At 33.5% G+C, this 22458-nt stretch overlaps 1 protein-coding gene across 1 annotated transcript in view; it reads right to left on the bottom strand.

The window, feature by feature from the left end:
* The window catches only part of ETNK1 (ethanolamine kinase 1), a 64819-nt gene that overhangs the window by 13621 nt on the left and 28740 nt on the right, over window positions 1-22458 (bottom strand). Inside the window, exons 3-5 of the mRNA XM_008693127.2 lie at window positions 12733-12873; window positions 10105-10247; window positions 788-871 (exon numbers count right to left, since the gene is read on the bottom strand). Of these exons, the coding sequence (XP_008691349.2) occupies window positions 788-871; window positions 10105-10247; window positions 12733-12873 (368 nt within the window). The remainder of the gene's footprint in view (window positions 1-787; window positions 872-10104; window positions 10248-12732; window positions 12874-22458) is intronic.

Below are 22458 nucleotides of genomic sequence, written 5' to 3'. Positions count from 1 at the left end.
AAGTAACTGAAAACATGTAAATTAAAACCCCCTCCAACTTTTTCCCAGTCTGATAACCTAAAGTATAGGAAAATACAGAAATGCATGAATGTATACAAGTATAAATTCAGCAATGAAAAGTTCCTACTAAGTATAAACCATCCAGGGGAATTTCCTAATCTTTAGTTTTAGAACATTTCGTGTTTCTAAATAGTCACAAAATGTATTTTAAACTAATTCCTTTTAACATAAACCTAAAACTTTTATACTTGACAGTGATAAAAGATTAATTTTCAGGGGTAAAATGGAAAGTTTTTCAATTATTCATAGCCAAAGACAAAAAAAAAAAAACTACTATTGAGCTTCCTATTCCTAAAGCTCAAGTATACAATGGGAATAACAAAAGCTCTTAAATGATTTAAAAAAATTTTTAAATCTTAGGTCTCTGTATTTTACTGTGATCTTGGTAAGTTACTTTCTCCATTTGTAAACTGGGAATAACCTAACTAACAGGATTGTTGTGGAAGAAAAAATGAGATGAGATTTATGAAGCACCTTGTACTAAGGTCAGGTCTTACTCTAAGCCACAAGTATTATTTCTTTTCTTATTTTCCTTAAGGAATTAAAGAAAGGGTCATCTCTTCTTCCTCCAGTAATAAAGAAAAACAAAGAATGAGGTCAGAAAAGGGTTATAAAATGTTGTTCCTACTCCCAGGTGAACTTCTCTAAAGAAAAACTACAAACCAAAAAACAATTCTAAAAGTATCATTCCAATATGTTGCTACATTAGTTAAGCCCTCGATTTTACCTGCAAATTCATTGAAATGATTTCCGATATCATATGCTAGGTAGTTGTATCCAGAATATTCATAATCAATGAACTGTACATCACCTATGTGAGACACAAAAACAAAGACATAAGAAATCATATATAAGATCAGAAAATCCCTATGCTATTTGTAATTAAATAGCTTCCAAAATTTTGTCTCATTTTATGTGCTTGGTTACATGCACTTCTGAGACAATACAGGGTAAGGCTGTGAATTTTATGGCAATGAGCTTTACAAAATTCAAATTACATATTGTCAACAGCTTTTTTGTGAACATTAATGTCCACTATATTAAAGAAAAGTCAAACAATCATTCTCCAAATTCAAACAAAAGCAAAATATCTATTTCACCACAAGGGGGCATCAGTTACTTAAAAATTCAAGTTTAATTAGAAATGAATAGTTAATCTTTGGAACTTGTTAATAACCTGTACAATTTTAACAAAGTATGATACTCCAAAAGTAAACTGACAAGCTACTTGACATATACAAATCAAATATAAACTTTAAGAGACTTGAATTCTGTGAACCCTGCAGTTATGCTATCATACTTGATCAACTTAAAATATGCCTAATTTAAGAAATTCGTTGCTATAAACTCATATTTTCCTGCATTGCCAAGTACATAAGATTTCCAGTAGCATACCTGAGCAGCATTAAGGTGGTTGTTTAATCTTTTAAAAAGAACAAAGGTAGAGTTGTTTACTGTAAACTTTTTTTTTAATTTGAGAAATTTGAGCATACCTGAGCAGCATTAAGGTGGTTGTTTAATCTTTTAAAAAGAACAAAGGTAGAGTTGTTTACTGTAAACTTTTTTTTTAATTTGAGAAATTTGAGCATACCTGAGCAGCATTAAGGTGGTTGTTTAATCTTTTAAAAAGAACAAAGGTAGAGTTGTTTACTGTAAACTTTTTTTTTAATTTGAGAAATTTTTACATAAGCTAGATTCCTATTCTAAGTTAATGCTAAATATATATGCATATTTCATTACATTTCTCCAAAGACAATCCTGTTCCACCTGCCCAAGGGACATACTCCTGGCTCAGGAACATTCATTTTTGAGTACTAAGTATTATAGAGGGTTTGTCTCAACAAAGATATAGGTCTTTTTAAAAGAGAGATAAGAGAAAAAGTTTGAAAAACAGAGAGAGAAAGTTAGAGACGTTAAAAAAATAAAAATAAAAATGGGTCACTGTCAACACCAGGCATCACAAAGTCAAAGGCCTACGGGGCCATACAGTTAAAATGGATACACGAACAGAGATGGCTATAAAGAACAGTTTCTAAGCAGCTTATATTGAGAAAATGCATAGCAAATGCCTAGTTACACTGTATTTTTAAACATCAAACTGAAGTAACAAAACAAACTCCTGGTCTACACACACTGGCATTTCCTAAATAAAAGAGTTTTTGTACTATAATATCTTGATACAGATATATATGTTTAATTTAGGGGTATATGTTGATCATATCCAAACTCAGAAAAAGAAAATTGTATGACACAAAAATATCATGGCAAATGGAATATTTCACATAAAAGCAAAAAAAAAAAATTTAATGTAACTACATTTAATATATAAATTCTAACTTTGTATAAATAGTCAAGTCTAGAGTAAATTAAGTGAGCATCTCCAGAGTACCAAAACCCAGTTATCAAAATCTACATGCATACTGACAAATATAAGGTTTAAAATGTTGGTGACTACAATAAATTACTGCAATTGAACCACCACAAATACTAGTGTTGAACTCAAAAAACTATCCCACAGAAAGTCTTAAAGTTAACCAAATCACTTTACTAAATTGCAGAATGGGAAGTGAGGACATGTTTTAGAGTTTGTTCTAGGTACCACTGGGAATTAAGAGGGTGAAGACCACCATCATGATAAAATACTCTGCAGCCATGAAAAAAAAATCTTCATTTTCAAAAATTATTTGATAACCAGGAGAATTACAAATGTTATATGAAAAAAAGATACAAAATAGTAAACACAGTGATCCAAATTATTAAAAGATTATGCCTGAAGAGAGAAAAAAGAACATATAATGCATGGGGAAAGGGATGAATGGAAATTAACCAAAACGGTATGTTTCGATTGGTTTCGTTACAGGTGATAGACAAGTGACCTTTTTTCCTTGAATTTTAAATTCTTTACAATAAACAATACTTTTAGGAGAAAAAAAACGACAGTTTGAAAAGATTAAGATGAATTCTCTAAACAAAACTGTCAATAGATAAGAGACTTACTAGTAAACACAGTGATTTGGGATATACCTATCCAGCCGGCCTTATGAAATCAGGATTCAATAAGATTCAACAGGTTGCACAACTGAGCCAACCACACAGTTTTAATACACAGTTTTTTAAATTGCAGCTGTTGACTGCTTTAACTCTTTAAACACCAATTCTTGTAGAGCTCATATTAACTGTTACATGCCAATAAAAATACACAGCCCAGTCCTGAAGCTTACTTTTGCCACATAAACAAAAGCTTCAATTTCAATTTTCAAATTATATTTAGAATTTGGCAAATACAGTTAAAATGGCAGGTAAAAATGCCTGCTTGTAAATACAATTTAAATAAAGCATAGATCATTTTAACAAAAGTTAAAATCTGTTTCAGTATGAAAATTTTAGCAATGACTTTTTGTAGTAGCATTAATTCATTAAAACTAGCCTTTATTTTTAAATGCAATGTTGAGTTTATAAATAATGAAATTTAAAAAATAAGAAAATGAAGCTAACAAGATACAGATGAGGCTGTTACCAGGCTCCGTGCATGTGAACAAGTGATGCGATAAACCTCCAGTCAGTGCGTTTAAGAAGCACGGGGTGCGCCGCCACATGGCAGCAACAATGGCATACCTAATCTGTAGCAGATGAAGAAAATTTGGCAAACTCACATTTTACAAGACACAAAGCTTAAAAGGAAAAATTTTTTTTTTAAAAAATCTGCATTAACTATTCTTTTTTCAAACTACTGCAAACAAAGTGGAACTCAACCTTAAATTTAATCTTCTGCAACAAAATAAAATTAAAGAGGCCTATTTCACTTATTTTGGGTGCCAGAAAAATCAAATTACTGGAAAATGCTTTCCTACTAACAGAAAATACACTCAACTTTTTTCTTGTACAAATGTAACTTCTGATTTCCAAAATTTCCGATTGTTTAGAGGAACATCCACATCACTATTAATAATTAATAGCTCATATGGCACAACTATCTTGTTAAGACATGAATTTTTAATTGAGGTTTCAAGGGTGGGAAAAAAATGAGACTACTCCCTAAAATTTTTTACAAAATTTTATATGTATGTTCATTTTCTGAGGGCATTCTCAATTTTCCAGATTCTCAAGGGATCCCTGACCTCTAAAAAAGTAAAGAAGCACTGCTTTAAGGGCTAAGACTATATTATTATTTATCTTCATATAATTAGCACACTGACGCACATAACGGGTAAATCGTAAGATTAATGAATAAAATCATAACCCAGATTTTTCAAGAGCTACATTTTTCTTTTCATTACTTTATTTCCTGTGTATCTTCACAGAAATGAAAGCCACACATTACTGAGTAACTGTCCAAATCTCAGTGTAGCTGAAAATAGTCGGCCAATTTTTAAAGTACTTTAAAACCCCCAAAATTAGTTTATTACTATAAATTTTACATGCTATATTTGTTTGGATTCCCTTATTTTGTTGTTAAGGAAAAAGGGATAAAAATAAAAAGCAAAATAACAAATATGAGAATTTGAAAACCTTTTCGACTCACTCTACTTGCTCTGCAATGTTAGGTAAGGCAGAAAGAGAACAAAAGAAAAATAACCACAATTACACTACTGTTAGCAAATGCTTTTTCTCTAATACAGAAAAAGGAATATTCTGCTGAGATACTTTCCCTTCATTCCTACTCTGGCGTCCAGTAGTACCTGTGTATCCCTTCACCAGAGCACCCATCACTCTGAATGTGAGTATCTGTTTCATGATCTGACTCCTCCACTACATGGAATATGGCTTCCTGGAAGGACAATAGGTCCCTTTCATCTTTCATCATGCAATACACAGAGTAAGCTCTAGCACACAGTAAGTATTAAAATGCTTATAAATGGAGGTTTTTGCATAGAATGCTGAGACACAATGATAACACACACATTTAAATGGGTGGTGGGGAAGAAGGAATAAGCATGAAACACTAAGAACAAAGTATGGCATTTTTGACATTCTTATCCACATATATGCTTGAACATACAGTGGGAATGAACGTACGAGTAAAGAAAGAACAGTAAACTAGTAACTATTTTAGGCAGCTCTTCCTTAATAGTTCAGGTTTTTACAGCCCATTTAAGGCTTTTAATAACCCGATTTAAGGATATTTTATTTGATGCTAAATAGTAATCCAGAATACAAGTTAAAACAAGGTTAAGACTATCCTTCATAAAAACTCTACCTTGGAAAATACAGGTTACCAAATACAAAAATAAAGTTGCATTTACTTAAATTTTAAAACAAAACCAACAACAAAAAAACCTGTCATTAAAATATCAATGCAACAACCAAACCACAATATCTTTCATGAATAATAACTAGAGTGGGTAAGATATAGAGCCAATCACATAACTGAGAATGGTGCCTCACACATTTTCTATTTACAATGTGTAAACTCTAAAGAAAAATCTGGTTTACATTATAATTCCCAGAAAAAGCTTCCTTTTTCTTCCACTCATGTGTATTTCTTTAAATAGCTGTAAATCAGCATCTTGTAGTTCACTGACAGGGAAAATAATCAATGACTGACATTACTGAAATTTAAAGTTCTATATTAGATCTTTATATGAGCTTTTAATGAAGAAATGGGGAGAGGGAGAGAAATGAGACAGCTACCAATAAACATTCAGACAGAGCACCAAGACATGAGAAAACATACTCAAAAGCTTTAGCAATTACTTCTAACATGGCAGCAGTTAAAGGGTTAGTTGAAATTATAATATTAGAATTGAAGTCAGTCTATAAGCAACATTACAATCTGTTCTACTTAATATAAATTTTTTTAAATTAATGGTTAATTTAAAAGATGACTGACAGTTCTGGAAGCAAGAACACTGCTTCTGGTTCTCTTATTATGTATAAATTCTATCATCATATCAAGTATTCTTTCCTTACCTTTGTAAGATGTCATTTCACTGAAGGCAAAGAATGGGTCGCTGTTTACCAACCACCTAATTCCTGGCACTAACTTTTCAAAAATCTTGACAGCTACCATCACCTTCAGAAAGGAAGCTCACTCTTCTCCCATATTCCTGTGTCCTGTCAACTGACATGGTGAGAACAGGTAGAGGCAGTATTTCTTCCTGTGATGCCTACCATCTCCTGTAACATTCACAGGTGCAGAAGCCTATAAACTACAGGTGCTCACAGTCTTTGTGTATGTGTGTGTGTATAATATGTACTTATATATTCATACACACATACATATATACATTTTTAAACTTTACTCACTCAAGTTATAGTTAAGATACAATCTGTAAGCTGCACTTAAAGACAAACTGAATTGTCATCTCATACCTATGAGCCATAATTCCCCTAGTTATAAGACATAAAGAACCACTGGCTTATAGTAACTATTTTCACTTTTTCAGAATCAAGTACATTTTGTAAAATGCATCCTATAAACATAATAAAGGGGTTGGCAAACTATGTATGCTCAGGCCAAATCTAGCCCACTGTGTGGTTTTATAAATAGTGTGGAACACAGTCACACGAATTTATTAATGCATTATCTATGGCTGTTTTGTGTTACGACAGAGTTGAACAGCTGCAACAGAGACTATCACAAAACCTAAAATATGCACTATCTACACCTTAAAGAAAAAGTTTGCCAACCCTTTTTATAACAGCAGCAGCTGTGAGCTGCTAAGTACCTACTCCAATGCTATATACTTTATACACATAATCTAAAATTTTGTCAGCAACCATCTGAAGTAGATATTACCTCTAAGCTAGAAATAGAGCAAATTAAAAGTTCTAGATTATCAAAAAGTATAAGCACTGTACAGAAACCTGTTAAACATGCAGATTCCTAAGCCCATCCATAGAAATTCCTATTAAGTTAGTCTTAGATGGGACCCAGAAACCTGCATTTTTTCCAAGTACCCTGGGTGATTCTGGTACAGAAAGTTAAGGATCAAATATAAACACTTAATAAAGAGACAAAATGCAGGTGCCTGGCTGGCTCAATTAGTGGAGCATGCGACTCTAGATCTTGAAGTTGTAAGTTCAAGCCTCATGTCAGGTGTAAGAGATTACTTAATGATAAAATCTTTAAAAAAAAAAAGAATAATTTGTCTAGTATCACATACTTCTATATGTGACTGAGCAGGGATGTGAACCTAAGTGTGCCTGTCCAACAGATACATTCTTTCCAACTTCTCTTAGTTGTAACTAAGCTCTACTAATACATCTGCTTTTAAGAGTTACTTAAAAATGTTTAATCTGGTGACAATACACAAAATCTCAGTTATTATGGCTAAAAATTACATGTGGAGACTACAAGTTGATCCAGTATAAATTCATGAAGTTTAACTAAAATCTGCACTTCTGAGAAATGAAGGGTCTGAAACATACTACAGAGAGATTTTAAGCTTGATGACATTAAAGCCAATCCATTGGCTGTCACTGTATTAAATTTACATATTTGTAACTCAAGTGGGTACAAAATAGTGAAGTCCTGAACTCAAATCACATGAATGACTGAACAAGTGATAACAAATTAAACACACCTATGAATATAATATGCGGCTTATCACTTAGTCTATGTAGAAATTATTTTAATCTCAAAAGACTTCACCCTTGGCTTTTAGATACTGTGCCAAGTTAACAAGTTAAGATAAAGAACTTTTGCAGTCCCTATATCTAATTTTAATTATCCTCCTTGAGATTGCAGCTGTATGTACTAATGCTATAGTCTTTTTGTTCATTAAATTTACTAAATTTATAGAGTTTACAATTTTTTAAGGACAAGGAATGGTATCTTCCCCTTATAACTAAAGGCAAATATGTCATACAGTTACTTCAAAACCATTAGCTCCTAATTTGAAACAGTTAGATAATAATACACAGAACAAGCTCTTGCCACACTCTCGTGAGTTTTAGATTGTACCTGAACATTCCAACCGTATTTTCTTAATGCTATGTATCAACTAATCACACAGCAATTGATTTTTTTTTTTAATGGATGCCATAAAGTCCAAACTTGCCTTCCTAAAAGACACTATAAAACCACTGGTAAGGAAAAATAACAGAACATATCCATAACTAACACACAAATATAACCACAAAGACAGAAGAAACAAATGGTACACAATAGACTTATTGAAGAAAGGAAAACTCTAAAAAAATATATCAAAATAGTTACATTTGTTGAACTGTGAAATTCATTCTTCTGTGTAGGGAAGAAAAATTAAGCACAAAAATATGATTTAGGTAACTCTTGGTAAAATATGCAAATGACAATCTTGAAATCTTAGAGTCAAACTGAAACAGAAAGATTTTGTTTGAAAATATGAGAACTTTTCATATCACTAATCAACAGTTTAGATAGGCAACTGATTAAAAGTAAAAATGCATTTTTTTAATACCTTAAGACAAAGTAATCTGATTTTTTTGGTCCCTTATATTTTAGTTTTATAAACAAGTTTACTCTGTGAAATGAATATGCAAAAGAAACTTAAAAAATAAAAATATGAGAAGTTAAAATATATTCCAAAGGAAATAACAGATTCTCTTTGATTAACTTGCAGTTAAAAATAAAGCTGAGTGTCCACTTCAAACGTAAGATGAAGTCTCTCTCACTTGAAATTCCATTATATAAAATGTGTTATTTGGTCCTGCACTGAACTTAAAAGCTAATACATCGCTTTAATGTATAACTAATACTTTTGTCTCACAAATGGCATTGAGATTTGGTTACTAGTATATACTGTAGCATATACGTAACAACTACATATAATAAATGGACAATAAATAATAAAAGACACTGTCAAGTACTCCATTGTTTAGGGTATACCTTTAGTTTTTTTTTAAAAAATGTTTCTACACAAAGACTTCACAGCATTCAAAATAAAGATGTCAGCTCAATGTATTTTTAAAAAATGAAATCTCTAATCCACACTAAAATATAAAATATAAAAGGTACTCAAACATGTTTTTAAGAATATATGCTTCAGTCTACCATCCTTGACAGTGCTCTTTGGTTGATTTTCTTCAAGTTAAAGTCAGTTACAAATATTAACAACCTTTGCATTAGAAGAGTCTCAACTTAAGATCTACTAAGAACGGTCATAATAATAATTTCATAGAATTATGACCATTTAATCAGAATTGTTTCGCTTTAGTATCTTCACAAAAGCACAATTTTGATTGAAAATAATCTTCCAACTATAATGACTATTCTCAAAACTGGTTTCCTTTAAAATGCAAGTTTCACAGTTTCAGATTTTTTTAATTAATACTAATCCTTCAACCAAAATTATATTTTCAAATTTCAATTTAGCATTGAAGGGGCATCTATGTTTTAGCAACCAAACCTCAAACCACTTTATCCAATAATATAATACAACCAGTGGCTCTTAAATATGGAAACAGAGAATTTGAATACAGCAAGATATGAACAATCACAGAAAACATTTCACCAAACGGTATCACTATCAATACCTCAAAAAAATGCTAAAACTATTTACCAAAGCTTCTTGATTACTACTTTAATAGATATAAATTTCAGCAAGTACAAATAACATTTCTTCCATATGTGGCTCTCTCCTTAGCATCAAAATATCTAACAAATCAGAATCCACAGGTAACAGAAAACCTGGAGGCAAATTTGTTTCTAATACTGTTGTCCTTCCCAATACTGAAAAAATTCTCTATTTATTAAGAGCAGTGTAATGTCAGTTGGTTTTTCAATAACCCCCATTACAAGCAGGTACATTTTCAAACCATGAATTACCAAACAGGTTTCACAGTTAAATTTAAAAACAAAGTCATTTTATCATTTTTCATTTAAAACTCTTAACAAGAAACACAAACTTTCTAAGAAACATCTTTTATACAAATATATAGAATATATATTCCTAATTTAGCACAGTTACCATGACTTTATAACCTAAAAGAAGATTTTTAAAGACTTCATGAATGTTTTTAATCCTTACATCTGAATTAAATTTACTGATACAAAGATCAAAGGACCATTAAGAACATCAAAGAAATCAACTTTACTTACTGCTAAGGTCAGATACCTACCTTGTTTCTCATTGTAGATTATATTCTTACACAATAGGTCATTATGGCAAAGCACAACAGGTGAGCCCAGGTTGGAAAGAATCTCCTTCATCCAAGTCATTTCTTCCTGAAGAATCTGAGAGCTTGGGATATCACTTAAGAACCTTTTAGTTTAAAAAAGGAGGGGGGGAGTATATATTGCTTATATTAATGACTTCTTTCAAGTTTAAAGACTAAAATCTATTTTTAGTAAATTCTTTCCATTCAATTGCATAGACTCCTGAATTAAGACAAGCCAATTATTACAAAAGTTGGAATAAAGGAAAATCTTTACTTAATGAACTTAATATGAATAAAATGAAACTAAGCAAGTTAAAATGCAGGGCAGAAAAGTAAAAAATCTATTATTACAAAATTGGAGGAGGAAAGTAATATGTATACTTAATAGCTAACATTTACTAAGCACTATTCTAAATGTTTTACATTTATCTCCAAGGCACAAGGAGTTTAATAAAAAGAGGTTTAAGTATATTATTTAAAGTTATGAAGACAGTTTATTAAAGAACTAAAACATCTATTTCAAGCTTTGAAGGGTGAATGCAATACAAATCAGCTAAATTTACTTATCAAAGTCAACAGACATGATTTACTATTGATAAACCTAATTTATCTATGACAATCATATCACAGAATATGCCATTATCTATTATAGAAACTGTCTCAGTAGTAAGACTGGGAGTATGGTAGTAAGAGTGGCAAAAGGGACTGGAGATCATGGCTTTTTAACTCTATACGCTTCTGTACTTATTACACTATACTTATATTCATTTGATAAAAATAAAATGAAACAAAATAGAGTGCTACCACTCATTCCTCAATAGCACCATCTGGCTTACAAAATTGCTGTTAGTTTATGCTTTCTCTTCCCTTCACACTTTAAGCCAAGTTTTCTTCATTCTTTCTGAACAGTCTCTCAAATTGCAGCTTTACTTTTCCACTTAAAGATTCTCTATCAATGAAATTAACTTTATTGAATTTGCCTATTCGGATGGTTGCTGCCTGTATTTTTCCACTACTGTATTCTTCTCTACACATAGCTACCAAAAGTAATCCTTTTACACTCTTTTCAAGATGGTGTAATGGTTCAAGAATCTATTTAAAAGGTACAGATTGAACAGAAATAATAGAACTGAAAGGATTGAACATGATAATTACAATCATGTACAAACAAAAAGGAACAATATAAAACAGATTTTTAATATTTTAATTGTTTTTAATGTTTTAGTTGTATATTATCTATTAGGGCAGGGTGCTCTTTGCACACTGTTCTACATACTTTGTATATACTAACTCAATTAACCCTCATAAAAACTCTAAAAGGTAAATATACTACTCTTTGTTGTTTCCATTTTACTTTTGCCCAAGGTTACACAGTAGGACTGTTAACTGGCAGAATTAAGGCTTCATCCTAGGCAGTCTGGCTCCAGAGTCTTGTACTCTTAACCTACACAATATTATTACTGCCTCTGAACTCTGCATTACCTTAAAAAGTCGAGAAAATCACACATTCACTACTGCCATCTACTTCATTATTTTTAAATTTTTCAATAAAAGTTATTTCAAAAGAGGATTTTGTGTTTTTATGCTGTCACTTCTTGAGTATCTAGCACATTGGACACATTTACAGTGTTTGCCTATCCCAGTTAAAAGGGTATACTATCCGTATTAAATTCAAAGTTTGACAAACTACCTGCAAATAAAAACACATACACTGCTGAGTGAACCAAACTAGTCTGTGAAATAACTCAACAGAACAATGCAGCTATTTTTCCCTAATGAATTATAAAAAGTAAAAAGAAACAAGAAAAACTCTATAGGTCCTGCCTATCTCTACTGTTCTTAAAATGAAAAATGCCTGAATACAAAAGTTAGAAGTATGTTTTAGATATAAAGGAGAAAACAGAATTCCTAATTTTTGAACTAGTAGTAATCACACTATAAAAACATGTTCATATAATTCAGATTCTAAATGCTAATTTACAATTTTTTAACCCTCACTTGGAACCTGGGGAGTCAGTTTTACAAAAGGCTGAGTAAGACTCCTGTAATTGAATTTTCAACCTCATTATCTAGGACTTGAATAGTCTGAGTGAACTAAGACAATTCAAACTGTTTCACACTCTGATATTACTGCACTGTCCCAATGCAAATCTCTAGGCCTATTTAAAACAGCTTTGAACAAAAAGAATTCTTTTAAAAAGGGCTCCATGGCCAACTCATTCTGCGCAAAAAGTACCACTCATAGCAATCATTATATTATATTATTATGTTTACTTATGTTATATGTTTACTTCTAAATAAATGTTCTATATTTGTTTCTTGGCTGGTCACCTCCACCCATTCCCCACCCCCACCGCAGGCTTTTGTAAGGTATTTTTTTTGTTCCGTTTTGTTTTTGAGTTGGCTGGGGGAGAGAGTTACATTAATGTAGCGCCACCTGAGAGCCAAATGAATCAGTGCTAATTTAATCAAATGCAAAGACAGCAACCAAACCAGATTATATACACAAAAATCTTGTAAGCTATCTCTGAAACTTTATATAGATAGCAAAACAAGGTAAAACAATTTCAAATGTAAAAGTAAATTTACCTTTTATTAAGGTCTTCATCTGCAAATCCTGTGGGAATGAGAGAGAAATATTTTCCCATCTTTAGCCATAGATTAGATTTGGGAATCCAGCCATTGTGTGCATGGATAGCATGGATTTTAGCAAGCTGACGTGCTATGAGCCTGTTTTGAAACAAAATAGCATAAAAAAAGTTAAGCATCATAGGGTTCATGTCTACTCATGAGTAAACTAAAATAACCTAGTGTGCATTCATTTTATAACATGATTTCATTTTTAAGAGCCAATTCGTCAAGCCAACTCTCACAAGGAGAGGCAAACAAATGTTTCAACCATCAGTAGGAAGAAAGACCTACAATTAACTCTGAATAAATATTGTATCCAAAAGAGGTTGAGTATCTGGAAGTAGGTGGTCTATTCTGATTACATAAACAATGGTTAGGACCAATACACAATTATAAATGATTTCAAGGCCAATATTAGACATTAATCAGAGATACATTTTGAATTTTGAGCCTCGGCAGTCACTGAGGTTAAAGGACAGAAGGGGACTAAAGTAAAAAGGTAACTGGGCAGATAAATGGGTTACAGAGGTTAATTTCTATAACTGTGTTAAAGACAAATTTCCTGCACATTAAGATTTTATGATGTGAGAATCAATCTTCTTGATTCAACAATAATTTGAAACTGTGTATACTTGTATCATGCTATCTTTGTATCTGTAGAATCAAGAACAGCAAATGCTAATGTAAGAATAAGCACACAAAACAGATATAAGTTACCAAACAGCCTGTATAGACTAATAGGTGGGAAAATGACTTAATAGTAATCTAAAACTATAATTAAAACTGGCTAATTTTGAAGATGCTCATAATTTAATGTTCTTTAAAAAAAAAAAAAAGATTTTATTTATTGAGAATGAGAAGGAGAGATGATGAGCAGGGGGGAAGGGCAGAGGGAGAAGCAGACTCCCCACTGAGCAGGAAGCCTGACACAGGGCTAGATCCCAGGACTCTGGGATCATGATCTGGGCTGAAGGCAGACACTTAACCTACTGAGCCACCCAGGTACCCTAATGTAACGCTCTTTAAGTATAGTTCTAAAACCTACAAAATAGCGCCACCTAGGATTGTCTGAGGCCCCACCTCAGATCTACTGAGTCACAATCTTTGGGGGTGGGCCCCAGCACTATGCATTTTAAACAAGATCTCCAGGTGTTATCAATCCACTGTAAAGTTTGAGAAATACTGATATAATGATCTGATTCTGCAGCTTGGCTCTATACTGAAATCAAACTGGAGGGGCGCTTGGGTGGCTCAGCCATTAATCGTCTGCCTTCAGCTCAGGTCATGATTGAACCCTGGGATTGAGCCCCACATTGGGCTTCCTGCTCGGCGGGAAGCCTGCTTCTTCCTCTCACAACTCCCCTTGCTTATGTTCCCTCTCTCGTTGTCTCTCTCTGTCAAATAAATAAATAAAATCTTTTAAAAAAAATGAAATCAAACTGGGAACTTAAAAAAACAGACACATAAGTATTACCCCTAGAAATTCTGATTTAATTGGTCTGGAGTACAGCCAAGGAATCAGGATATTTAAAAGCTTCCTGGGGTGCCTGGGTGGCTCACTTGGTTAAGCGTCCAACTCCTGATTTTGGCTCAGGTGATCATCTCAGGGTCATGAGATCAAGCCCACAGCAGCTCCATGATGGGAATGGAGCCTGCTTAAGATTCTCTGTCTCCTCCTTCCTCGGCCCCTCCCTCCACCCCCTCTAAAAAAAAATGTTTAAAAGTTTCTCAAATGATTTAATATGCAAAAATATTTGAAAATTGCTCAGTTAAGACATATGGAGACTCTACCATTGCAGTATTGTGATTAAGCACACATGTTTATATTACAGTGAATACTATCTACCTAGTTTCTAGTAACAGAAGAGTTCTGATTTTCCTTTGGAGAAACCTCCATCCCCTTTACTTTTACTTCATGTGGTTCATACAGTGCTGACCTCAATATTAACTCTCTATCCCATCCGCAGCACTAATCTTAGGAGTTAAGACAACACAGACTTGGCCCAGAGCATTCCATCCTTCTATATTTGTTCCACAATGATTAGTTCTGAGTATATTACCCAAACTAAGCCAAAAGGATTTGATCTCAAGACTTTCACTGATGCGAGTGACTTTGGTTGAAGCTATCAGTAAAAGAACGCCCTGCTCCCTACCCTCCTCCCACCATGGCTAAACTGATTAGATAAGCCTGCAACTGCTGAAAATTATAATTGCCATCTTTTTTTTTTTTTTAAGGTTTTACTTTCAAGTAATCTCTAAATCCAACATGGGGCCTGAACCCACAACCCTGAGAGCAAGAGTCTCACATTCCACTGACCAAGCCAGCCAGGCATCCCTATAATTGCCACTCCTAAGGAAAAACTGTCAGAATATAAAGCTAACAGAATAAAACTGAAGAGTAATGCTCCCTTAATGACAGACTACATTAGAGTCCCTTGATCCACCCATGTTTAAACTCCATATTCTCAGTTGTATGTACCAATAAATTCCTCCTTCTTTAAGTCAGTTTGAATTTTCCAATTATCAGAGACCTAATACATTACCAAAATATTAAAATCTGCAATCTTTTTAGGAATATGTGCCTTCAGATTTCTCAAACTAGCAAACAGTGCTTTACATAAATTATTGTTTGACCTTCCACAGGACCATATATTCACATCTACAAGAATATACACACAAAAATCTAGTTTTAGCCAATCTCTTATGTATACATAGAAAGCTGGGCCCAAATGAATACATGGTACTTTAACATCAAGAACCTTGATGAGGGGGTGCCTGGGTGGCTCAGTTGTTAAGTGTCTGCCTTCGACTCAGGTTGTGATCCCAGTGTTCTGCTCAGCGGGAAGCCTGCTTCTCCCTCTCCCACTCCCCCCGCTTGTGTTCCCTCTCTCACTGCCTCTCTCTGTCAAATAAATTTTAAAAATCTAAAAAAAAAAAAAGAATCTCGATGAGGGGCACCTGGGTGGCTCAGTCAGTTAAGCATCTGCCTTCGGCTCAGGTCATGATCTCAGGGTCCTGGGATTGACCCCAAAGCCGGCTCCCTGCTCAGCGGGAAGCCTTATTCTCCCTCTGCCTCTTCCTGCCTCTCTGCCTATTTGTGTTCTGTCAAATAAATAAATAAAATATTGAGAAAAAAAAAAAAAGAAAAGAAACTTGAAAAAGTAGTCAGAGGATAACAAAACCAGAACAAAGGAGTGTATATGTACGTGTGTGTGTGTATATATACATATATATATATATATATATATGTATATGTTTTACAGATAAAAGTGTGTATGTGTGACACATATATTTTAAGCTGGTAAGAACTGGTTTTAAAACTTTGAAAAGGAAAGCTGGGACAGGAAAGAAAGGTGAAATCCATGCTACATAAAACTGAAGGGGCAACCTATGTCAACCAAACATTACATTCTAGAAATGTACACTGAACAAATGAGACGTGATTCAGGAGAAGGGTCACATGGTAGAACAAGTATTTAACATCAACAAACTTTATTTGCTGTGATTTTTTTTAAATAAGTGAATAATAAGGTCATTTTTTACAGTTTAACCCCAGAGTTTGTACGAGACCCTGATCTGTAAAATACAAAATGTAATCTCAGAAGCTGTCCAATTATAAATTATTCAGCTTATAACTGTGACCGAACTGACAATTCTATGGTGAATAGATGAATAAAAAATGAAGAAAATAATGAATAAAAAATAAAATAAAAAGGAGCTCTTACAGTTTAATGGCATCTGTTAAACATGAAGAGCTACTAGAAAAGAAAGCACATATTAATTTTGAGTACCTTCAATTTTCTGGCAGAAAGGAGGGTAACTGGGGCCAAACCAGGATTTGAAGGATTACATGATGCAAAAGTCAAGCCCTTTCCACTATAGAATATCCCCACCCACTGCACTGCATTAGTTGCATTTTCATTCTAAAACTTTGCCTTGTTATTTTCAGTCTGAATTTAACAAGCAAATCATCTGATTTCTGAGTCTCAAGCTCCTTATAAGAAAAACAAAACTACTGGCCTATTATATAACCTTGATATTCTCCTTCAAATCTAACATGAAAAAATTACACAAAAACTTAATCAACTTAAAGATTTACGTTTAATAATGACAACATGAACTTCACATTCATATTCATATACAAAGATCCTATAGACTTACTTCCCATTTCACACCAATTTCCTACTAGTTACAATAAACAGTAAATGCACATAAACTATGAAGTTACAAAAGTAAAGTTTACCAACGATAGTGATTTTTATCAAAAATTTATCAAATATATGGGACACCTGGCTGGCTCAGTGGGTTGAGCATGTGACTCTTGATCTCAGGGCTGTGAGCTGGAGCCCCATGGTTGGTACAGAGATTACTTTTAAAAAATACAATCTTTAGGGGCTCCTGGGTGGCTCATTCAGTTAAGCATCTGACTTGATTTCAGCTCAGGTCATGATCTCAGGGTCCTGGGATCCAGCCCCCAAAACGGCTACACGTTCCATGGAAAGTCCGCTTCAGACTTCTTCCCTCTGCACTCCCTCTCTCTCTCTCCTATAAATAAATCTTTAAAAAACTTATCTAAAATAAATTTCTCCTTTAAACAAACTTCTGAAATTACAGATGAAATAATGAGAATTACTTTAACATGAAAATTTTTTAAAGTCTGCCTAAGCTAATATATACCTACTCAAATGTAAAACAAACTAAAACATTAATGATCATACTATTTCAAAAGTAATATTTACAAAAAAAAATCTCTGTAAAGAGACACCTGGGTGGCTCAGTCAGTTAAGTGTCTGCCTTGGGCTCAGATCATGATCTGAGTCCTGGGAGCAAGTCCCACACCAGGTTCCTTGCTCAGTGGGGAGCCTAGTTCTCCCTCTGCCTGCCACTCACCCTGCTTGTGTGTGCACGTGCGCTCTCTCTAATAAATAAAGTCTTTTTTAAAAATCCGTAACAAAACTTAAGAGCTAATGATTAATATCTTTTAAAGTAAATTGTGAATATATTTGCCCTATCTATAGGTACACTGAAAATTAGATTATATAAAGAACAAAATCAATATTAAATGATAGTATCATATCTATATGACAGGTAAAAGTGTATTCAGTGTTATTTAAAATCCTTTGTAGCATTTTCCCATAGAATTCAAAATGGAATAGCAGCAAATTCTAACAGCAATAGTTGAGACTGTTTTATCAACCCTACTGATAAATACTACCATTAAGTTAACCTGTAAGGGGCAAAGACTTTTCTTTTACCTCTTGTAACACTCAGTACTTGGAGGAGATACTTTAACAGATAAATACTTGATGAATGAGAGTCATTATCTTGGCAAAAGACCCAGAGTACATTTAGAAATTTACCGTAAGACCAAGGGATCTTCCCTCTATTAGATTTTAATATACCTGACAATAAATCCATCTTGAATTTTTTTAATCTCATATAGTAAGAATTTTAACAAAATTAATACCTTGCTATACAAAAACAAAGTGACTATCCATTTGAAATACTACCTGTTCTTTGACAAGAAAGACACATTTTGTATAAGCTTCCTCTTAAAGTCTAGAATTCAAGCCAACTTCTATGACTCTTAGAACTAGTGGTCTATCTTTTCTTAGCAAAATTAAGAAGGAAAGAAGAAAATCTATGTATAATACAAATATTTTCATGGAAATAACAAGTATAGTTCAACCATAAGCACAGCAGCTACATACTTGAAAACTAGGCCTTGCTAAGAGTTTTACAAAATTAAGTCCTAATTATGAGTTCCATACTCATCTAAAATTTTTGATAAACTGGGCATCAACAAAACAGGCAATTTGTGAAGAATGGCTTTAAGAAAAATAGTTTTTACTAATAAATGAATTCAACAAAGTTGCAGAATACAAAAGTAACATGTAAAAATCAGTTGCAGTTCTACATTAACAATGAACAATCCCAAAAGGAGATTAAGAGAACAATTTCATTTATGATAGCATCAAAAAGAATAAAATATTTAGGAACAAACTGAACCAAGAAGGGTGAAAGACCTGTATACTCCAAACTACGAAACACAGCCAAAAAAAATTAAACACACAAATAAATGGAAAGACATCCCATGTTCATGGACTGGGAAACTTAATATTGTTAAGATGTCAATATTACCCGAAGTGATTCAATGCAATTCCTACCAAAATCCCAGTAGTGTTTTTTGCATACATAGAAAAACCCATCCTAAAATTCAAATGTAGTTTTAAGAAACTCCCAGATGGCTAGAACAATTTTTAAAAAAGAATAAAGCTGGAGGTCTCACATCCTGACTTCAAAACTTATTACAAAGCTATAGTTATCAAAACAGTGTGGTACTGGCACAATGACATAAATACAGATCAATGGAACAAACAGCCCAGAAATAAACCCTCAAGTTTATGGTCAAATGATTTTCAATAAGGGTACAATGACCATCCAACAGGCAAAGGACAATCTTTTTCAACACCTGGTGTTGGGAAAATTGGATATCCACCTGTCTTATATCATATATAAAAATTAACTCACAATGAATCAAAAATCTAAATGTAAGAGCTAAAGCTATAGAACTCCTGGGGCACTTCAATGGCTCAGTCAGTTAAGCATTTGCCTTCGGCTCAGGTCATGATCCCAGGGTCTTGAGATCTAGCCCTGCATCCAGCTCCCTGCTCAGCAGGAGTCTGCTTCTTTCTCTACCGCGCTCATGCTCTCTCTCTGTCTCTCACTCACTCTCTCAAATAAATAAATCTTTAAAAAAATAAATAAAGCTTATAGTATAAAACTCTTAGAAGAAAAGGAAGAAAGCTTCATGACACTGGATTTGGCCAGTGTTGATATGATATCAACAGGACAGGCAACAAAAGTAAAAATAATTAAATTGTATTAAAATTTAAAACTGCATCAAAAGACAAAATCACTGGAGTGAAAAGGCAGCCTACAGAATGAGAAAAAAATCTGCAAATCATATATGTGATAAGGGTTAATATCCAGAATATATAAAATACTATAGCTTGACAACCAAAAATAAACAATCCAATTAAAAAATGGGTAAATAGGGGCACCTGGATGGCTCAGTCTGAGACTCTTGATCTCAGGGTTGTGAGTCTGAGCCCCATGCTGGGTGTAGAGATTACTTAAGAATAAAATCTTTAAAAAAAAAAAAAAAAAAAAAGAAGAAAATGGGTAAATTAACATTTCCCCCAAGAAGCCAACAAGCATTAAGATGGCCAACAAGCATAAGAAAAAATGCTAAATATGACTAATCACTAGGCAAATGAAAATAAAAACCTCAGTGATGTAACATTTCATAGCCATCAGGAGGACTACTATCAAAAAAGCAAAATAATAAGTGTTGGCAAGGATACGGAGAAACAGCAGCCTTGTGCACTACTGGTAGGAATGTAAAATGGTGAAGTTGATATGGAAAACAGTATGGTGGTTCCTCAAAAAATTAAAAATAGAATTATCATATGATCCAACAATTCCACTTCTGGTTATATATCCAAAAAGACTGAAAGCAGGGTCTTGAACAAACATTTGTACACCTGTGTTCATAACGACCTTGTTCACAATAGCCAAAAAGGTGGAAGCAACCCAAATGTCCATCCATGGATGAATGGATAAGCAAAATACAGTATACAGATATAAAATGGAGTATTTTAAAAAGGAAGGAAATTCTGGCACATGCTACAACATGGATGAAGCTTGAAGACACCATGCTAAGTGAAATAAGCCAATCACAAAAAGACAAAAAGTGTGATTCCACTTTCATGAAATACCTACAGCAGTCAAATTCATACAGACAGAAAGTAGAATAATGGCTGCCAAGGCTGGAGGTAGGGGAGAATTAGAAAAGTTGCAGTCGATGCATATAAAATTTTAGTTTTGGGGGCGCCTGGGTGAAGGTGAAGCATCTGCCTTCAGCTCAGGTCATGGTCTCCAGGTCCTGGGATGGAGCCCCATGTCAGGCTGTCAGCTCAGCAGGGAGTCTGCTTCTCCCTTTACCTCTCCCTGCTGCCTGGGCTCTCTCTGGCTCGCTCTCTAACGAATAAATAAAATCTTTTTAAAAAAAAAATTTTTAGTTTTGTAGGATGAAAATAATTGTGGAGACAGGTTGCACAACAATGTGAATGTACTTAATAGTACTTAATGGTATACTTTAAAAATGATTAAGATAGTAAATTGTTATATGTATTTTACAGGTAAAAAGAAACTTTTAGTTTGCTACCCAGCACCTCCACCAAAAAAAAAATTTAATTAAATAAATTAGTTATAAAAAGAATATAGTTCTTAATAAGAATATAGTTCTTAATAAGTTCTGCTCTTGACTACAGCAGTTAAATAAATCAAATAGTTATTTAAAAATATAGTTCTTAACAAGACTTGATTATAGCAATTGTTTTCTATTGGTAAATTTTATATACAAGTGAAAAAAACTATTAAAAAATCTCTTCATTAATGTAATTCTGCACTACTTAATAAACCATGAATCTTAATTTGTATATGTAAGAAGGTAATAAAAAATTACTTAAGGATTTCTGATTTTCACTATCATCGATTGGTCCTTCTTCTACCTCAATAAATAAAGCTTCATCCAAAGGCAAGGGAAACAATGGCAAAACTGAACTACTGGGACTTCATCAAGATAAAAAGCTTTTGCACAGCAAAGGAAACAGTCAACAAAACCAAGACAACAGACAAAATGGGAGAAGATATTTGCAAATATCTTATCAGATAAAGGGCTAGTATCTAAAACCTATAAAGAACTTATCAAACTCAACACTCAAAGAACAAATAATCCAATCAAGAAATGCGCAGAAGGCATGAACAGACATTTCTCCAAAGAAGACCTACAAATGGCCAATAAGACACATGAAAAAATGTTCAACATCACTTGCCATCAGGGAAACACAAACCAAAACCACAATGAGATACCACCTCACACCAGTCAGAATGGCTAAAATTAACCACCCAGGAAACGACAGATGTTGGGGAGGATGAGAACAAAGGGGAACCCTCTTACACTGCTGGTGGGAAGGCAAACTGGTGCAGCCACTCTGGAAAACAGTATGGAGGTTCTTCAAAAAGGTAAAAATAGAGCTAATCTACATCCCAGCAATTGTACTACTGGGTATTTGTCCCAAAGATACAAATGTAGTGATCCAAAGGGGTACCTGCACCCCAATGTTTATAGCAGCAATGTCCACAATAGCCAAACTATGAAAAGAACCCAGATGTCCATCGACAGATGAATGGATAAAGAAGATGTAGTGTTTGTATGTGTGTATATATATACATATACGTGTGTGTGTGTGTATATATATATATATATACATATACACATAATGGGATATTACTCAGCCATTAAAAAAATTGAAATCTTGCCATTTGCAACAACGTGGATGGACCTGGAGGGTATTATGCTAAGTGAAATAAGTCAATCAGAGAAAGACAATTATCGTATGATCTCACTCATATGTGAATTTAAAAAACAAAATACAGGAGCAAAGGGAAGAGAGGAAAAAATAAAACAAGACAAAATCAGAGAGGGAGACAAACCATAAAAGACTCTTAATCATAGAAAACAAACTGAAGGTTACTGGGGGAAGGGAGTGAGGCGATGGGGTCACTGTGTGATGGGCATTAAGGAGGGCATGTGATGTAATGAGCACTGGGCATTAT

This window comes from Ursus maritimus, unplaced genomic scaffold (genome assembly GCF_017311325.1).
Source record: "Ursus maritimus isolate PB19 unplaced genomic scaffold, ASM1731132v1 scaffold_26, whole genome shotgun sequence".
Classification (NCBI taxonomy): Eukaryota; Metazoa; Chordata; class Mammalia; order Carnivora; family Ursidae; genus Ursus; species Ursus maritimus.
Note: the sequence above shows the minus strand (reverse complement) of the source record. Positions and strands in the feature narration are given on the sequence as shown.